Source organism: Eutrema salsugineum, unplaced genomic scaffold (genome assembly GCF_000478725.1).
Source record: "Eutrema salsugineum unplaced genomic scaffold, Eutsalg1_0 scaffold_5, whole genome shotgun sequence".
NCBI lineage: Eukaryota > Viridiplantae > Streptophyta > Magnoliopsida > Brassicales > Brassicaceae > Eutrema > Eutrema salsugineum.
The window spans coordinates 7,648,909-7,665,123 of record NW_006256612.1 but is presented as its reverse complement, the minus strand read 5'-3'; the positions used below and the strand labels follow the sequence as shown (position 1 = coordinate 7,665,123).

The 16,215-nt window shown below is 32.9% G+C and overlaps 2 protein-coding genes and 1 long non-coding RNA gene across 3 annotated transcripts; 2 read left to right on the top strand and 1 right to left on the bottom strand.

Annotated features, from left to right (window-relative positions):
- The first annotated feature begins 1,999 nt into the window (after positions 1-1,999).
- LOC18992720 (putative pumilio homolog 8, chloroplastic) lies at positions 2,000-4,053 on the top strand. The gene is made up of 6 exons (XM_024153192.1): positions 2,000-2,553; positions 2,644-3,024; positions 3,114-3,276; positions 3,368-3,531; positions 3,610-3,865; positions 3,949-4,053. Exons 1-6 carry the CDS (start codon positions 2,000-2,002, stop codon positions 4,051-4,053), a joined length of 1,623 nt encoding a protein of 540 aa, XP_024008960.1.
- Positions 4,054-7,722: 3,669 nt separating this feature from the next.
- On the top strand, positions 7,723-8,514 carry LOC18992719. The gene is made up of 2 exons (XM_006416153.2): positions 7,723-8,002; positions 8,085-8,514. Exons 1-2 carry the CDS (start codon positions 7,790-7,792, stop codon positions 8,466-8,468), a joined length of 597 nt encoding a protein of 198 aa, XP_006416216.1. The 5' UTR covers positions 7,723-7,789; the 3' UTR covers positions 8,469-8,514.
- Positions 8,515-12,382: 3,868 nt separating this feature from the next.
- LOC18992718 lies at positions 12,383-12,913 on the bottom strand. The gene is made up of 2 exons (XR_002898145.1): positions 12,776-12,913; positions 12,383-12,617 (listed from the first exon to the last, which is right to left on the bottom strand). It is a non-coding gene; the product is annotated as an uncharacterized LOC18992718 (long non-coding RNA).
- Between the last annotated feature and the right edge of the window lie 3,302 nt (positions 12,914-16,215).

The following is a 16,215-nucleotide window of genomic DNA, read 5'->3' as shown; positions in this document are numbered from 1 at the left end:
TACGCGGAAGCCATAATCAGCGAGATGATTTGGTGGTAGTCAAAAAGTGACTAGCTTGTGTCAGAAGCTATTGTTTAGGAGACTTTCCTAATTTGGAAACTAAATCAATGATATTCCAAGTCAGGCTTATTCCTTGACTCAGATTTTACTAACAGAATATAGAAACTAATTGACCAATGTCAAGAGACTAATAATCAATTAAACGCGTCAGTAAGATGAGGACAAATTATGAACGTATATAATTTGTCCCATGGAATTTAATTACTTCTACGTTTTTGTTTCTATAAACTATGCTGTATGTAAGCTAAAAAAAAAATAATCACTGCACTACAAAGATAAATTATAATTAGTTTCTCACCAACCTTCATACACTTCAAGCGGCTGAGCTTTATCCTATGAATTGTATTTTTTCATAAATTTTGGTAAATCTATGGTTATAGTCGAATTGGTTAATTAAATAGAAAGTTAAAGAAAGAAAGATAAAGAGAACGCCATAAGGCACACGCACACATCATATTTATGTAATAAAACCCATTTACATGGATGCCAATTCTTAGAATCTATAAATAGACAATCATCCTACATTCTTCATCTCTCCACACACTAAAAAACGCTAAATCACATAACAAATATTGCATAGAGAACAACTGTAATACCTCCTCATGAACGTAAGTTATTTCCGAAAGTAAGGAGTTCACAAGAGAAAAGGTTGGTAGTGTTCTTATTTTTTAGCAACAAAGAAATATACTGGGAGGATAAACTCATTCACATTTGCATGAGGGGAGAAATTTTGATTGTAAAGAGGTTTGTTTTGTTCATTTTTTATCCAAAAAACATTTTTAATATCTTTAGACCATATTCTAAGATTTTTGAAGTTTATTTTTCTCAATAGGGTTAAATTGTGCCTAAATAAACTTGTACATATATTTTAGAGGTTTAGTTTCCAATCCGACATTGCAGATTGCCAATATTCTGATTTGTGGAATCCTATTTTTTTCTATCTAATTCGGATCAAATATATGTCAAAAGAATAGTACAAAACAAAAAAATCCATAAAGGCGCACACACATCATAATAGACAATCTTCCTAAACTCTTCATCTCTCCACACATTACAAAACACTAAAGCGTATAACAAATATTACATAGATGTGATACCTCATACCTCAAGAACATAAGTTATCTCCAAAAATAAAAGAGTTCCCAAGAGAAAAAAAAGAAATTATATTGGGAGCGTAAACTCATTCAAATTTGCATGAGGGAACAAATTTTGATCGTAAAAAGATTTGTTTTGTGCTTAATCTCCTTTTTTTTTTGTTTGCTTAAACCTTGTTAATATTATTAGACCATATTTTAAGATTTTTGAGGTTTATTTTCCTAAATAAAGTTAAATTGTGCCTAAATAAATTGTGCATAGATTTTTGAGGTTTAATTGTCAATTCAACTTTGCAGATTGCCAATATTTTGATTTGTGGAATCCTATTTTTATCCATCTAATTCGGATCAGATATAGGTCAAAAGAATCGTAACAGAACAAGAAAATCCAGCATATTTAATCGCATTATCTGTTGAATTTAAATTTACGTTTTACTTAAAAAAATAATTACAAAAACACTTTTCTTCATCACTTACTAGTAAAAAAAACAGCATAAATAAATAAAAATAGATTTCGAAAACAAAAACAAAATTATATTAAATAAATCATAAATATTTTGATGCCAAAAACTTTTGAAAAAGAACCCTTTACACTCCCTTCCTTCTCCGTTTTCTCCATTTCTCTCGTCACTGAGCTCATTGTGCATCAGACTCCATGAAAACCACTCAGAGAACGACTGATTCTTATTGATGAAGATTGATCAGACATTTTCGCCTTTACCAAACAATTTCTTTCTTCTGTAAAAATTTAGTGGATCTTTTCGATTCCGTTGAAATTAATTCCGATTTCCGAAACTGTTTCTCCTGGATTTTCGCAGAGACAAACGAAGAAACTATTCGAGATTATGATGAGAGGTGGTGAATTCGGAGAAGCTTCGTCGTCGTCGTCGTCGTCGTCGACTCTCTCACGTTCTCCTTCTTCTCCTCTGCAAACACCATGGAATCACTCTCGGAATCTCTACCGGAATCAAAATCTCTTTCCAGGTGATCACTCGTCTTCTAGCTCGAGCAGGTTCTGTCTCCGATCGCCGTCTGATTACTCGATTTCGAGCTACTTCTCGAACGGATTGTGTTCTTCTGAGGATGGTTCCTCTCAATTCGCTTCTCCTCCGTTCGATGGGATGATGACGACGAAGCATTACAACACTAGTGTTGTTTCTGATGATTTGGGAATTTGCGAACGCATCCATCGTTTGAACATCAGAGAAGATGACGAAGAAGATGAAGATAAGACACATCTCCAACATTTCACTGGAAATCAACTGAAAAATTTGGGGAATTACGAACCTAATGATAATGGATTTAGAGCGAATAATCAAATCCCTAGTTTTCAGAGCTATGGAGAGACTCTCAATCCAGAGATTCCTTTCAATTTTGGTTACAAATCTGCAGAAATGTCGTCTCCTTTGAGTACTGCTCGATCCATGGTTTCTTCATCTACGAACGGGCCATTCATCTTCGACAACAGCTTCATAATGGAAGCTAAAAGATTCAACAATGCTTCATCAAACTCTCATCGGAGAAGCGGTGTTGGGACGTTGTTTGATCATCAAGGAAGTAGCAGTGGCAACACTAATCATCCGAGTCTTCCTAAGATATCTGAGATCCAGGGATATGTTTACTTGATGGCTAAAGATCAGCATGGATGCAGATTCTTGCAGAGGATCTTTGAAGATGGAACTGCTCTAGATGCTATGATAGTTTTCAATGAGGTGATTCCTCATGTCGTCGAGCTTATGATGGATCCTTTTGGGAATTACTTGATGCAGAAACTATTGGAGTTTTGCAATGAAGAACAGAGAACACAGATCATACTCATGGTCACTGCAGAACCTGGACTGCTTATCCGGATTTCACTCAACGCTTACGGGTAAGAGAGTTCTGTGTAAATGATGTTCACCAATATTATCAAACTTGATGTCAAGCTAAGATTGTTTCTTTTGTGTTTGTGTGTTTAAGTACTCGAGTTGTCCAGAGATTAGTGGAGTCAATCAAAACCAAGAAGCAAATATATCTGGTGAAGTCAGCTTTGAGACCTGGATTTCTCAATCTTATTAGGGATCTCAATGGGAATCATGTGATTCAACGTTGCTTGCAATGCTTTAGTACAGAAGCTAACGAGGTAAAAAAAACATAAGACCTGTTCTTCTTTCACTCTTAAGCTGAGAACTTATATCAGAAACTCTGAACCAAATTTTTATCACTCTTTATAGTTCATCTTTGAAGATGCTACAAGGTTCTGCATTGATATCGCGACACATAGACATGGATGTTGTGTGTTACAAAAATGCATTGCTTATTCCACTGGACAACAACGAGAGAAGCTCATAGCAGGGATCTCTAGAAGCAGTCTCTTCCTTGCTCAAGACCCTTACGGGTAATTTTAACAATCTCAAGAAACAAGAATTTACCCTCTGAGAGAGTATTAACAGCTTTCTTTCTTGATCAAATGCAGGAACTATGCAGTCCAATTCGTTATAGAACTGAGGGATTTTTCTGCGACTGCCATGGTGCTCGCGCAGCTAAAAGGGCATTATGTCGAGCTTTCGATGCAGAAATTCAGTAGCCATTTGGTGGAACGATGCTTAACACATTGTCCAGAGAGCCGTCTTCAGATCGTGCGTGAACTCATCTCTGTTCCTCATTTCGATCTCCTAATTCAAGATCCTTATGCCAATTTTGTCATCCAAGCTGCTCTTTCTGTCACCAAGGTACAGAGCAAATTCAATTAATTAGCCCTAACTTTTGATTTTAGATATTGGAGAAGTGATCAAGATCTTGTGGAATGAAACAGGGTTCACTTCATGCCGCACTCGTTGAAGTCATAAGGCCTCACTCGATTCTACGTAACAATCCTTATTGCAAAAGGATTTTCTCGAGAAACCTCTTGAAGAATTGAAAGTCAAGAGGCTCTAGTCGCTGGTGGGTGAGTCTGTAACTTCAAAATCTGTTGTTGTTTCTTCTTCCACAAGTTTCTTCTACGAATAAACACAAACATACTTACTTAATCTCTGTAACGCAATGTCTACTACTTCCAGACAATGCTCCCTTGTTGTTGTTGTTGTTGTTTTTGTCGCATCAGATTGTTTCTTGGAACGAAATTCTATGTTGTTTGGTACGATCATGTTTTTCTAAACCGGAATCTTCTTATGAATTGATTATGTCTCTTTGCCTCACTATATTTAATTTGGTTATAGAAATTAGAAAAATAAATATGTGACGAAATTAAAGAATATATTGACAAAATAATAACAAATGGAAAACACACGAATTAATTATTTAAATCATAGTAAGATATAAAGATTATGGTTTATATGTACGTTACAATTTGAGATTCAAATTGGGTCATACAGAAGCATGCATCCGTACACTGAAAATGTGATCATGCTGAAGCAAAGAGAGTGATAAGAATGTGTGTATATGCAAAATATCTCACATTGGATCATAAGAGAGGGCATCAAAATGTGAATATTTTAAAAAATTTATTTTACTGCACATTAGATAGGAAAGCGAATAAGGACACCCTCACTATTATCAGTTGGCTGTTGTGGTGAGTTCTACACAAGAGTCTTTATGATTTTGTAGACTTGGTTTTGGCCCAACTACTATTCGAGAGAAGGATACTGGAAGAAAACTTTATACAATGTTTTCATTCTTTTTGCATACAAAGTCTAAAAAAACAAATTCAGTAGCTATACAATTTTCCTTGGAAATCCATAAATAGGTACAGTTAAGCAACTCCATTTTGTATATTTTTTTGGATTCTCCACTTGTGTGTTTTGATATATACCAACAGAAACTACATGAAATTTTTTTGCTAAAGGGTTTATAAAACAACATGTTGCGAAATATATACCAAATTAAAACTATATTGGAATTCACAATATCAACCTAAAATCACATGACACAGAAAAACGTAATAGATCAGAATTGACTAATCGTTATATAAAGCGAAAATTATAAACACAAAATAGTGATTAAATGATAAGACATTAGTTGTTTCTTGTGTAGCCGTAGCAGCAATATCAAATTGTATTCTTGAGTTGAAAATTATGGTTACATTAGTCAGCACCTTGTGAAGACTCGTTAGAGCTTATTTTAAATGAATTCGTTAGTAGGTTTAGCTAACTCGAGGAGAGGACAGTCCAATAAAATGGTGACGGAATATATATTATTGAAAATCTTACATAATATTAGGATCATATGTTATTTGTCCATATATTATTTTTTTTCTTTAGTTGCCAAGTTCACAATTGTTTGAATTTATTTCAACTTTTTATCTAGATCAAAACTTGTACTCCATTGATGGCAATTATAAAATGTGAATGTAGATATTTGTAAACGTTTTAAAACTTAAATAAAGTCCACCGATATCATGATTATTGATTTATTTCACCATCCTGTAGAAATCCATATTATGCATGGTAACATGCAGTCGTCTTCTGTTAACACATATCTTTGCATCTTCGTTTTACAAAATTATTGTTGAACCAAAAACACAATGTGTGTATTAACTGTTACTACGCATTTATACTTGTTCAAAATTATTTAATGGAAACGGGTAGACAAGTACAGAATCTTTAATTCTTCCACCAGGAAATTATAACGATTTTAGTATTTCAGAAAATAATTTTAGCTGAGGGTCACAATTATGATTCTCCATTTAACCAAGTAATTCAAGATACGTATCAACTATTTTACGCGCGACCAAAAAAATTACTTGGAGCTTTGATAATATATTCCCTATTTCTTGTATATTTGATTAATTTACGAAATTATAAGTTTATGGTGTTAGCTTTAAATAGAATGATGAGACATGAATCTTAAGTCTTAACTGTAACTGCTGTTATGGGCTATTAAAACCTTTTCCCAGCCATATACTGCCAATTTATGATCTTTTCAATTTGTTACTATTTGAGATAATTGATTTCTTTCTTTTTTTTTGGATGAATAATTGTTTTCTTTCATCTTCGTAATGATAACTAAAGCTCCGTTTATTTAGAGGTCAAATACGGCATGGTGTGGCCCATTCATTTGAATTATATTGTGTTTATGCCTACTTTCTGGACTCTAAATACACAATTACACACGAACACGACTTATATATGGAGTGGTACGTTTCAAACAATAAAATAATGGTGAACGGCCCCAAGATCAGAGAGTAAGTACTAAGCAACACAAACGGTTATTGAAATAAAGTGATTAGATTTTCTTAGCTAGCGGGGTTTTATATTGTTATTATGTTTTATTTCCATATTTTACGTTTCAAAACTTTTTTGTTTTTTAGTTTTTACTTGGTTAGAAACATTTTTAGTTTTTTTTAATAAAGATCTAGTGAATATTTAAAAGTTTCTCAGTTATTTTTGGGACCCAAATTCGATGATATCTACGAATACATATTACACATAAACATTTATAATATACAATATGGATATAAAAATATAATATGATACAATAAATATATTAGATATCCATGCATAAATGCAGCCGTTGAATTTAAATAAATGGGAAATATAGAAAAGCGATTTATGAGGAAGCTGACCAAAAGAGTCATAAAAATTAATGAGCAAGCGAAGGTCGTGGCATGGTAGGCCGTTGAAGAAGGTTTCAATCTATTTGAAATTTTGGAACTGACTATAGAAAATTTTCAATATTAAGATGATAATATATATATATATGTGTGGGTGTGTTCGTGTATTTATTCTGTTATATATTGAAAAGTGGGAGTGAGAGTTATTGTGATATTAAAGTTGCATCGGCATTCATGAAGTCATGAACCTTCCCCCTTCAACTGTATTTAGTTTCCATCTATTTATTATTTATTGACCTCTTGAATCGCATATCTCTTATTACCACATCATACGCACATAGACATACATCTAGACAACTTCATGAGCAACAAGAATACACTCAACTCGTATGTAGGCACATATATGCATCATCATATCTCCAGATAATGTTTGATGATATCGTCATGATGATAATGTTGGTGGAAGAGAAAACCAAAAAAGAGGAATTCAATAGAACTACAAATCTACAAATTTCAATGAGGCTCCTTGGAGCAATACCCTCACTTATTGAACACACCTAACTTGGAACTCACATATATATCATCTTCTGAAATATTGTACTAGTTTATTTTTAAATTTTAATTTATCGGTTTTCTTTTAAAAGGAACTCAAATTAATCCATATAAAACAATGTAGGACTTCATCTACATTTTAGAAGTATAGTTGATAAATCTTGACACCCTTAAAATTAAGGGTATATTGTAGAAAGTATAAATACATTGGGTTAAAATCTTCAGTTACCATCTTTTAATAGATATCAATACTAATATGTTATGGGTCGTTTAATTTGTATAAAGTAAAGATTTCTTAATTAATAAATAGTCAAATAATCCCAAACTGAATCCTCCTAATTTATTCGATTATCTATGATATTTATTTAGGTATATCTAACTCATTTACTCTTGTCTACTATTCTACATGAGCCGGTGGAGATAATAACTCCCATGGGTGGCTTCTTTTATAAACATACGACTTTCACAATCTCTTCGTCTATCTGATCATATTCGTTCTCTAACACCAACACAAAGTGTGAGCTTCTTAGGCATAAATAGAGTGAAAAGTCTAATGTTTTCTCTACATGATGGAACCCTGTGCTCTAAAAAGAGGGATCAGACGAAAGTCTATGAAGATTCTTTTCATGGTACTTTCAAACGGAGCAAACAAGGAGAACAAACACAAATCAAACTTGAGAAGAACACTACTCTGTTCTACCAAATATCAAAGTCGGAGAGCGCCAGGTTGATAAAGCCTGATTTTCGGCTTCACCTAGACACTAAGGTATGTATACGTAAATCGAAATATATATGTAAGGGTGTTCATAGAAACATGACCTAAAACATGTTACAATTCTGTTTTCCAGGCAGAGTCAGACACATTTCAAGATCATAGGACATGCCTGGACCTTGAGCTGAACCTTTCTTCCTCATCAAGTTCAACTGTAAAAACAATCTTGAAGAAAGACGAATGTTCAAAAGAAGAAAGTTTGATCATGACCCCAAGTAAGAAGGGAAAGTCAGGTGATATAGGGTTAAGTCGATCCCCGTCTTGGCTAGCGTTTGAAGGTGATGATGACGATTCTCAGAAGAAGCAAGAAATGGTTACAACAGTGTGCATGAAGTGTCACATGCTGGTTATGCTCTCTAAACCAACTCTTGTGTGTCCCAACTGCAAGTTCATGCACCCTGATGATCACAGCTCAACAAAACAGTTCAAGCCTTTGAGCTTGTTTAAGCTTTTATGCTAGGCTTTGTTTATTTCAGGACATGTTGGTTCGAGTTATTGAGTCCAAGAATGTGAAATTAGATATGTATGAGTTATGTTAATATACAAGGTATTATTAGTTTTATTCTATGCTTCATTGAATTGGCTTTAGCATGATATTGGTCTGCTTTCCACTTTCTTCATGGTGCTTCTTCTCAGGCCTCATTGATCTTTCGAACGAGTAACTGAACCACGAATTTTACCGTTGGATACCACAAGATACATATATGAGGAGAACTATCAATATTTTTTGGTGGATCAACAAAATATATAACCACTTTCATTCGTCATATAAGAAAATATATTTCTTCATGACAGAAACTCTCCTCTTCTCATTCGTAATATTCGAAAGTCACTTTCAATTGCACAGTTTTACTTTCTCACTGTAAGTTTCGGAAAACATCAGACAATTAAACAAATCCGTTAATCTTTCGTAAATCCTAAATAAGCTAATATCACAAACAAGAGATTATAATAACATTGTAATTCAGATTTAATTAGAAAATAAATTACTTTAACTATCAAATTACCTGAGAAATTTTTACTTGATGCAACGATTCTATAACGATTTTGCTAACACCACAATAAACATCGATTTTCATTCTCTAAGTTAGATTTTTATTCGCTCATAAATGATGAGGTGTGAGATGTCGCCGTTTGAGAGCTCCTCCTTCATCTTTTATATATTTCAAAAATCCTAAATAAGCTAATATCACAAATAAGAGATAATAATAACCTTGTAATTCGGATTTGATTAGAAAATAAATTACTTTAACAATCAAATTAACCTGAAAAAATTTTACTTGATACAACGATTCTATAACGATTTTGCTAACATCACAATAAACATCGATTTCCATTCTCTAAGTTAGATTTTTATAGGCTCATAAATAACGAGGTGTTGCTGTTGAAGAGCTCCTCCTTCATCTTTTATATATTAGACTCTATCAATAAATTGTTACTATCTAAAAAAATTGAAATAAGAAGAAAGAAAATAAATTGATAAAAAAATGCAAAACATATGAAAAATATGAGAAAATAAATAAAAATGACAGAAAGTAATCATGTTTTGCTAATATATAGTTGGGAAAAATTATGGCCCGTTATTTACTTGTTCAGTGAAACAATCCTAAATTATCTGATTGTGTTGCCCTATGACTATGAGCATCGTATTTTTCGAAACCAGAATATCATCAGAAAGAACAGCAAAACTTAGTGGCTTCTTGATTATTGATGTTGATGCTTGTGAATGTCCTTTGAACTGATGAGTCTTTTTTTTTTCGTGTTTAGAGCTGGCGAGAGATGCATTACACTCAAAGGTTTCATGTTCTTGGAGGCTATATGTCCCCTGAAAACGATGCATACAAGAAGAAAGTATTGCGAACTTTAGTTTCTTTCAATAATGACACTTGTTACCAATGCTAATGGTCATGGTATGTATGATGAAAAACTAACACCTTCTTCTTCTTTTTAAGTTCCCAAGGTTCTTACTGTATCAATTGGTCAAGGATGAGAAGTTTGGGTTTCATAGTTTCTCTGCTCTGTTTCGTGGCTTGTGTGAAGGCAGTTTAAGTCCAGTAAGCAGCAGCAACTGTTTAGATTCTCCAGGAGGTACTTCTTGTGATCTGAGAGTCACTCTGCTTTCAATTGCTGGAGAATACGGTTTCCCACCGGTTTTCCCATCGGTATTTGCGCATAGTTGGAAAAGGGATAACCCTTGTCAGAACTGGTATGGGATCAGCTGTTTAGAAGGTAACATCACGTCCATCACATTTATCTCCATGAATCTGACTGGTGTCATCTCTCGGAGGTTTGCAGATATCACCTCTCTTACGGTGATTGATCTTTCCCATAATCATCTCACCAGGACCATCCCTATGGAGCTGCTTATCAAGCTGAAGAAATTGGGTATTCTCGATGTTTCTTATAATCGGCTACATGGAAAAGTGCCACAGATTACGAATATGGTTATAGACACTGAATGGAATCCGCAGATTGAGACTAACTTTATTGATGTTTCTTCGCACACAAGGAACAAGAAGATATCAGTTGTTGAGGGACTTCTCATTGGGGCTGTGGTTTGTTTGCTTCTCGTTGGAGGAGTTGGTATTGCTCTCTATTTGGTTGTGAGAAAGAATCAATCTAACAGGCCGACAGAACCGATTGAAACGATGCATACTCAGCAATTTGGTGTCGACAATGAGATCATGGAAACCGAGAACAATATGATTCCATATCAGATTCTAAGGGATGCCACAGACGACTTTGGCAATGATAATATCATTGGGAGAGGTGGATTCAGAGCAGTTTATAAGGGTAAAATTCGGGACGGCATAGATATTGCGGTGAAGAGGATGGATCACTCTGTCTATTGGTGGAAAAGGTATTGATGAGTTTGAAGGTGAGGTTAGCGTGCTAACTAAGATCATCGTAAACTTGTGGGTCTCCATAGGTAATCAATATAATTACATATCAAATATTTTCAAAACATCAAATTGGTATTACTCTTAGTGAATTTAATGAGTTTACTTTTTATTTAAAATTCTATCAATTGTTACTATCCAAAGAAAAAAATTGAAATAAGAAGAAAGAAAATAAATTGATAAAAATATGCAAAACATATGCAAAATATGAGTAAAATATAAGAAAAATGACAGAAAGTTATCATGTTTTGCTAATATATAGTTACAGATTATCCTTGTGTTGACTTAATTCTACTGGAGCAGCACGCTGTTCAGAATTTAGAGTGATAGTCTGTTTGTGTATAATCGACTCCTAAAATAGAAAGACGTGTGAGGTTTGGGCTAATCGCCAAATCAAAATTAATTAGAGAAATTTGATTTTGATTATAATTGGCAATCGCCATACACCGGGTGGGCATATATGTACATAAGTATGTGTGTCTCTTTTATTACAACTGAAAGATCACAACAACAAAAAAAAAAATCAAAACATTTGACACATGTGTTTCTTTTGCCTTTATAAGAGGCTAGTCCTACACTGTAACTGCACTTCAACTCCTTGCCTCTCTTCTTGCAATGTTACCCCGTTATGTAAACCCTTAAGAGATTCATCTTATGATGGATCTTATGAACCACTTACTTTTTTCCTTTGAAGGTCTATAATTCTTCTTGCAATACCAAAGAAGGATGTTTGCTACTCTTGAATGGTCAACATTTGGCCCTTTGATTCTTCTTTGCAATCTGAGCATATCTCTATAATACTTGGTGTACAAGTCTTTGGTGAAAATTTCAACCTGATCAAGTTAGAATCACAAAAACACATCACCGAGACATCATCAATTCCTTAGTAGACCGTAACAATACAAATATTAAAAATTACTTCAATTACTCTCAACGCTCATACAACAAGAATCGAGCTCAAGATCAAGAGAAATGGAATCGGAATACATGAGAACAGAAGACGATGCAGAGTATATAATAATATAACGACAAGAAAGTCGTAACTAGAAAACCCTTCCTGTTGCCCAGAGTCTTGTCACAAACAAACCATCCACTTCATTAAGCGTGTTTCTCCTCATTTGAATCGAACCCTCGATAACCGGAATTGATCCTTCCGGTTTAACCAACCCTAAACTCAATAACCGAATCTCATAATTTTGATCATATCACAATATTCTCCACCTTGATCAAAACACACTCACTCCAGCAGATTTCCTCTTCGGACACATGATGAAATCACCTCATCAAAATTTTACAAGAAATTAACTGTTTACAATCTCAGTGTCGTTAAACACGTTTTAACTGAGGGAACCAACAAGTTTTATCTAATATTTGTTATAAACTATAATAATCTTGCATTGTTGTGTGATAATTGTCTTCATTTTTGTTGTATATGATGACATATAGCATACTTAGACATGAAAAAAATAATTCGATCCAAACATTAGTTTTTATTGATTTTAAATTTATGATAGGTGATGATACAAACGTATGGATGTATCATGGTAGAACAAGACTATCTTTCTGATTTGGATGTTTACAACAACATTTGCCATTCATTGGGGGGCCAGTAATGCATAACAAAAAAGATGGATCTTCCCCAGGGCCAGTGCATATCTTCTTGCAGTCGTCATCAGTTTTAGAAGGACCTTTATAGATACATCTGTTTGCTGAAAAACAAAAAAAAAATTACCCTTGTTTAAAAAAAATAAATAATAATAAATTAAAACACATAACATCAAGAAATTTGAATTCCCTTTTTACATGCTCATTCTATGTAGCATTCCCTTTGTTTTCAAATGATAAAAGAAAGGAAGAAAATATTTACCAGCTGATTGAGAAAAAAGAAGAGAAATAACTAAGAGCAGAGATGCAAGTTGAAACTTTTGTGCTGACATCATTGTCACTATAGCTCTATTGTTGGTTTTCCTTCTTGGTTTTAGATCAAATTGCATGACCATCTCCCTTTATATAAGAGATTAGGTCGGTACATCCATTCCTATTTTAATTTCTTGAAAAGAGAAAGGAATCTACTTACCTTAAAATTCAGATTGCAAAAGTGTCTAATATATCTCATGTTAATCTTGCATTAATCTTTAGCAAAATAAAAAACCTTTGCATTAATTATAGTCCATAGTCTCTGCAACAAATATCCAAATTTGAAAGAATTAAAGAGGGTGTATTGAACCAAATAGTTGACCCCATTTAAGTTTTAATAAAATTTTAATGATTTTGGCTGATTTAAGGAAACTTTATCATTTCTTTATGCAATGTCATTCAAAATCTTAAAATTTGAATCTTTAAAATCAGAAAATTCATCAAAACAGTTTGAATCACTCAAATCTATTAAATGAAAATGGCATTTTACATTATCATGACCTTTATGATAAAGATCAAGTCAAAATCTACTATAAAAAAGATGAAGAGCACTTTCTAGCTTGCGATACTTCATCATATGCGAGAGTGCCACGTGGACTCCTAAATGTACTGAGCGTATCCCTCTCTTCATCTTCTCTTATATACAATATTTTCGTGTACAGTATTTTTTTTAAAAAAATTTCAGGTGCTAGCTAATTTCGATTTCTCTACAAAAAACCATTCAATGGTCAATTAAGATTCTACAAAGGGGATGGAGTCTTTGGATCTAGCTTCTTCCATGTCGAAGATTTTGCATCTATCGTTTTTGTCGATATCTCATACGCGATAGAACACAGGTATATGTACATGTATGATTCATAAAAAAAAATTGTTTTCTTTCCCTTTTTAGGAAAAATTGTTTCGCATTCTCATTCTTATCAGGATTCACCAAATTTGTAATCAGGCATCAATGGATTCGTTTGGACATCTCAGCATCAAAGGTAAGTAAGTTTATCATATTTGAAAACTTTAACCGTAGTGAAGGTTTTCTTCACTTCATGTCTCTTGAATATCTAAACCCATTATATTATTGGTAACAAATGTAGACGTCTTTATAAAAGTTGATGGTGCTCTTAACAGGGTCACATGGATCAACCATATAACATCACTTTTATCAGTTTATGTTTCTCTATAGGATTTTTTTTGGCTATTAGATTTTTGGGTTATTTATATATCCACTATAGATGAATATTGACGTAATATCAAATGCTTAGCTATGTTTGATCATGACTCAGGGCGTAGGTCTTATTTTTGAATTTAATGGCAGAGCTATGAGTGTATTGGATGTTAAGGTCTTACTTCTCAAACTACATTACCATTGATTTATTTTGCTAATCCAAAAGAAACAAGTCCGTTTTCTGGTGGTCAATTGTGTAGATCTTGTTTAGTGATTTTTTGAGAAACCGATTGTTTGACAAGCTAAAAGTCTCACCCAGCTAATGTTCGCTGCAAACTTCAATTTCTTTTTTTAGTGGTGTTGATAATCATAATATTATGGGTCACATTGTTAGGAGGATGTATTTGAGCGACAAAAGGAAGTATTAAATAAGAACATTGGAGGTCTGCTTGGAGTTGTAATGGCTGTTGTGGAAACAGGTGGACACAGAGGAAGAGCTGAAGAAGGATTACAAGGAGGATGATGACATGAGGACCATCCGGAAGCTGAGTAAAGTGGGAATTGTTAATCGTTTATTAGTAAATCTAAATGTCCACTTTAACACATTACAAAAAAAAAAATCAAAGATACTCAACAAATATTGGTAAAAAAAAAAACATAAAACTATTGAATGTATCACATTAAAGAAAACTTGCGCGTAGCTCTGGTACCAAATAAAATGAAACTACCAAAACCGATCAAAGAAGAATATGACATAATGACTGTTTTCTTTTTGTTAAACACATAACGACTGTTGACTAAAGAAAATGAGTAAAGATGGAGTAATCAATGATAAAAAAATCTATCAATAAATAATAGAAATAGTAATGTTGAATCATTCAATAATTTTTTTTTTTGCGCCATCAGGTATATAATTTTGATGATTTTAGTCGAGATTCGCGAATCGAAGTATTAGCAACATTTAGAAACATGACGAATAGCTCCTCCACGGATGATTCCACATCAGACAATTCTCTGTATCATAAGAGTCCATAATATATAATTTTACATGTACCACATGGTCCACATTTACGGTAGACTAAATAACTTCCTTGATATACGAGACTACAAGAAATAACTTCCACAACACAACACAAAAAATTTCGATAAATTTTCTTCAACTAATTTGCATTAATTCGTATTATGTGGAGTTAAACCTCTGATATATTCTGAGGTATTTGTGTCTCCCCTACTCGTGGGAGCTATCTCTTTTGTTGGATGCTTGTTGGTGTTCCTTTTCACTCTTGATATTTTAAATTTAATGAATGCAGCGTTAAAAAAATGTGTTAATAGACGAATAGTGCGTTCACTTAAATTTGTTGATTATAGATTTAAAACATGATTGAAGAAGAAAATCAATAAAATGAGAGAAATTGTTTATATCTTCCTAAGGATATTCAGTAAATTTTATTGATAAGATTTGCATGTACGAAATTATGAGATAAAACTACAAAACCTGCCTTACGTGCTTTATATTATTTAGATATATATATTTGTCGTCTGAAATATTATTTACAGGATGCTAATTCAATTTACAATCATATTATAAATTATGATATTAACTCAGACAAGCAAATTTAACTTTCTGTAATATTTGAAAATATGACGATATTTGATATATTTGAAAATATGACGATATTCTATCCACATATAATTTCAGACAAATCTATATGCATCACAAAATTCCACAATAAACGGTTATACCTAATTCTCATGATAGACAATTACATTCTTAATTTCACCATGCTAGAGTTATCTATAAATTTGTTTCCATTAATATATGCATAATTTGCAACAAACCTCAGACTTTGTTTCTACAACAAAAAAAAACCTCAGACTTTGTGAAAAAAAAACATTAATAAGTTCTTAATCAACCACTAAATAAAAAAAGCTTCAACGAATGTAAAATATTTAGAGAAATTATCTAATATATTTCATCTTCATCAATGTTATATATACTAGTAATATTTATGATTCAGAGTTGCAACAAAAATCAACTTACTTTTTAACTTTTATAAGTTTATATTCAGGTTTCATCTTACAGATGAGTTATTAATTAGCCTCATGCCGCAAATATTTAAGAAATAAATTTTTGAACCCCAAATTTCTAAATATATTGTAGAAATGGTTTCTTAGGGCATAACTTGAGTTCAAAATGGACTATTGTAAGAAGGAACGTTTTTATGTGTTTCCCT

Bases quoted from the DNA above. Each gene is read 5' to 3' on its own strand.
- LOC18992720 (XM_024153192.1), top strand. From the start codon at position 2,000: ATGATGAGAGGTGGTGAATTCGGAGAAGCTTCGTCGTCGTCGTCGTCG. The intron at 2,554-2,643 runs GTCTCCTTTGAG...GGAAGCTAAAAG, and splicing joins TACAAATCTGCAGAAATGTC to ATTCAACAATGCTTCATCAA. The intron at 3,532-3,609 runs GTAATTTTAACA...GATCAAATGCAG, and splicing joins CTTGCTCAAGACCCTTACGG to GAACTATGCAGTCCAATTCG.
- LOC18992719 (XM_006416153.2), top strand. From the start codon at position 7,790: ATGTTTTCTCTACATGATGGAACCCTGTGCTCTAAAAAGAGGGATCAG. The intron at 8,003-8,084 runs GTATGTATACGT...TCTGTTTTCCAG, and splicing joins GGCTTCACCTAGACACTAAG to GCAGAGTCAGACACATTTCA.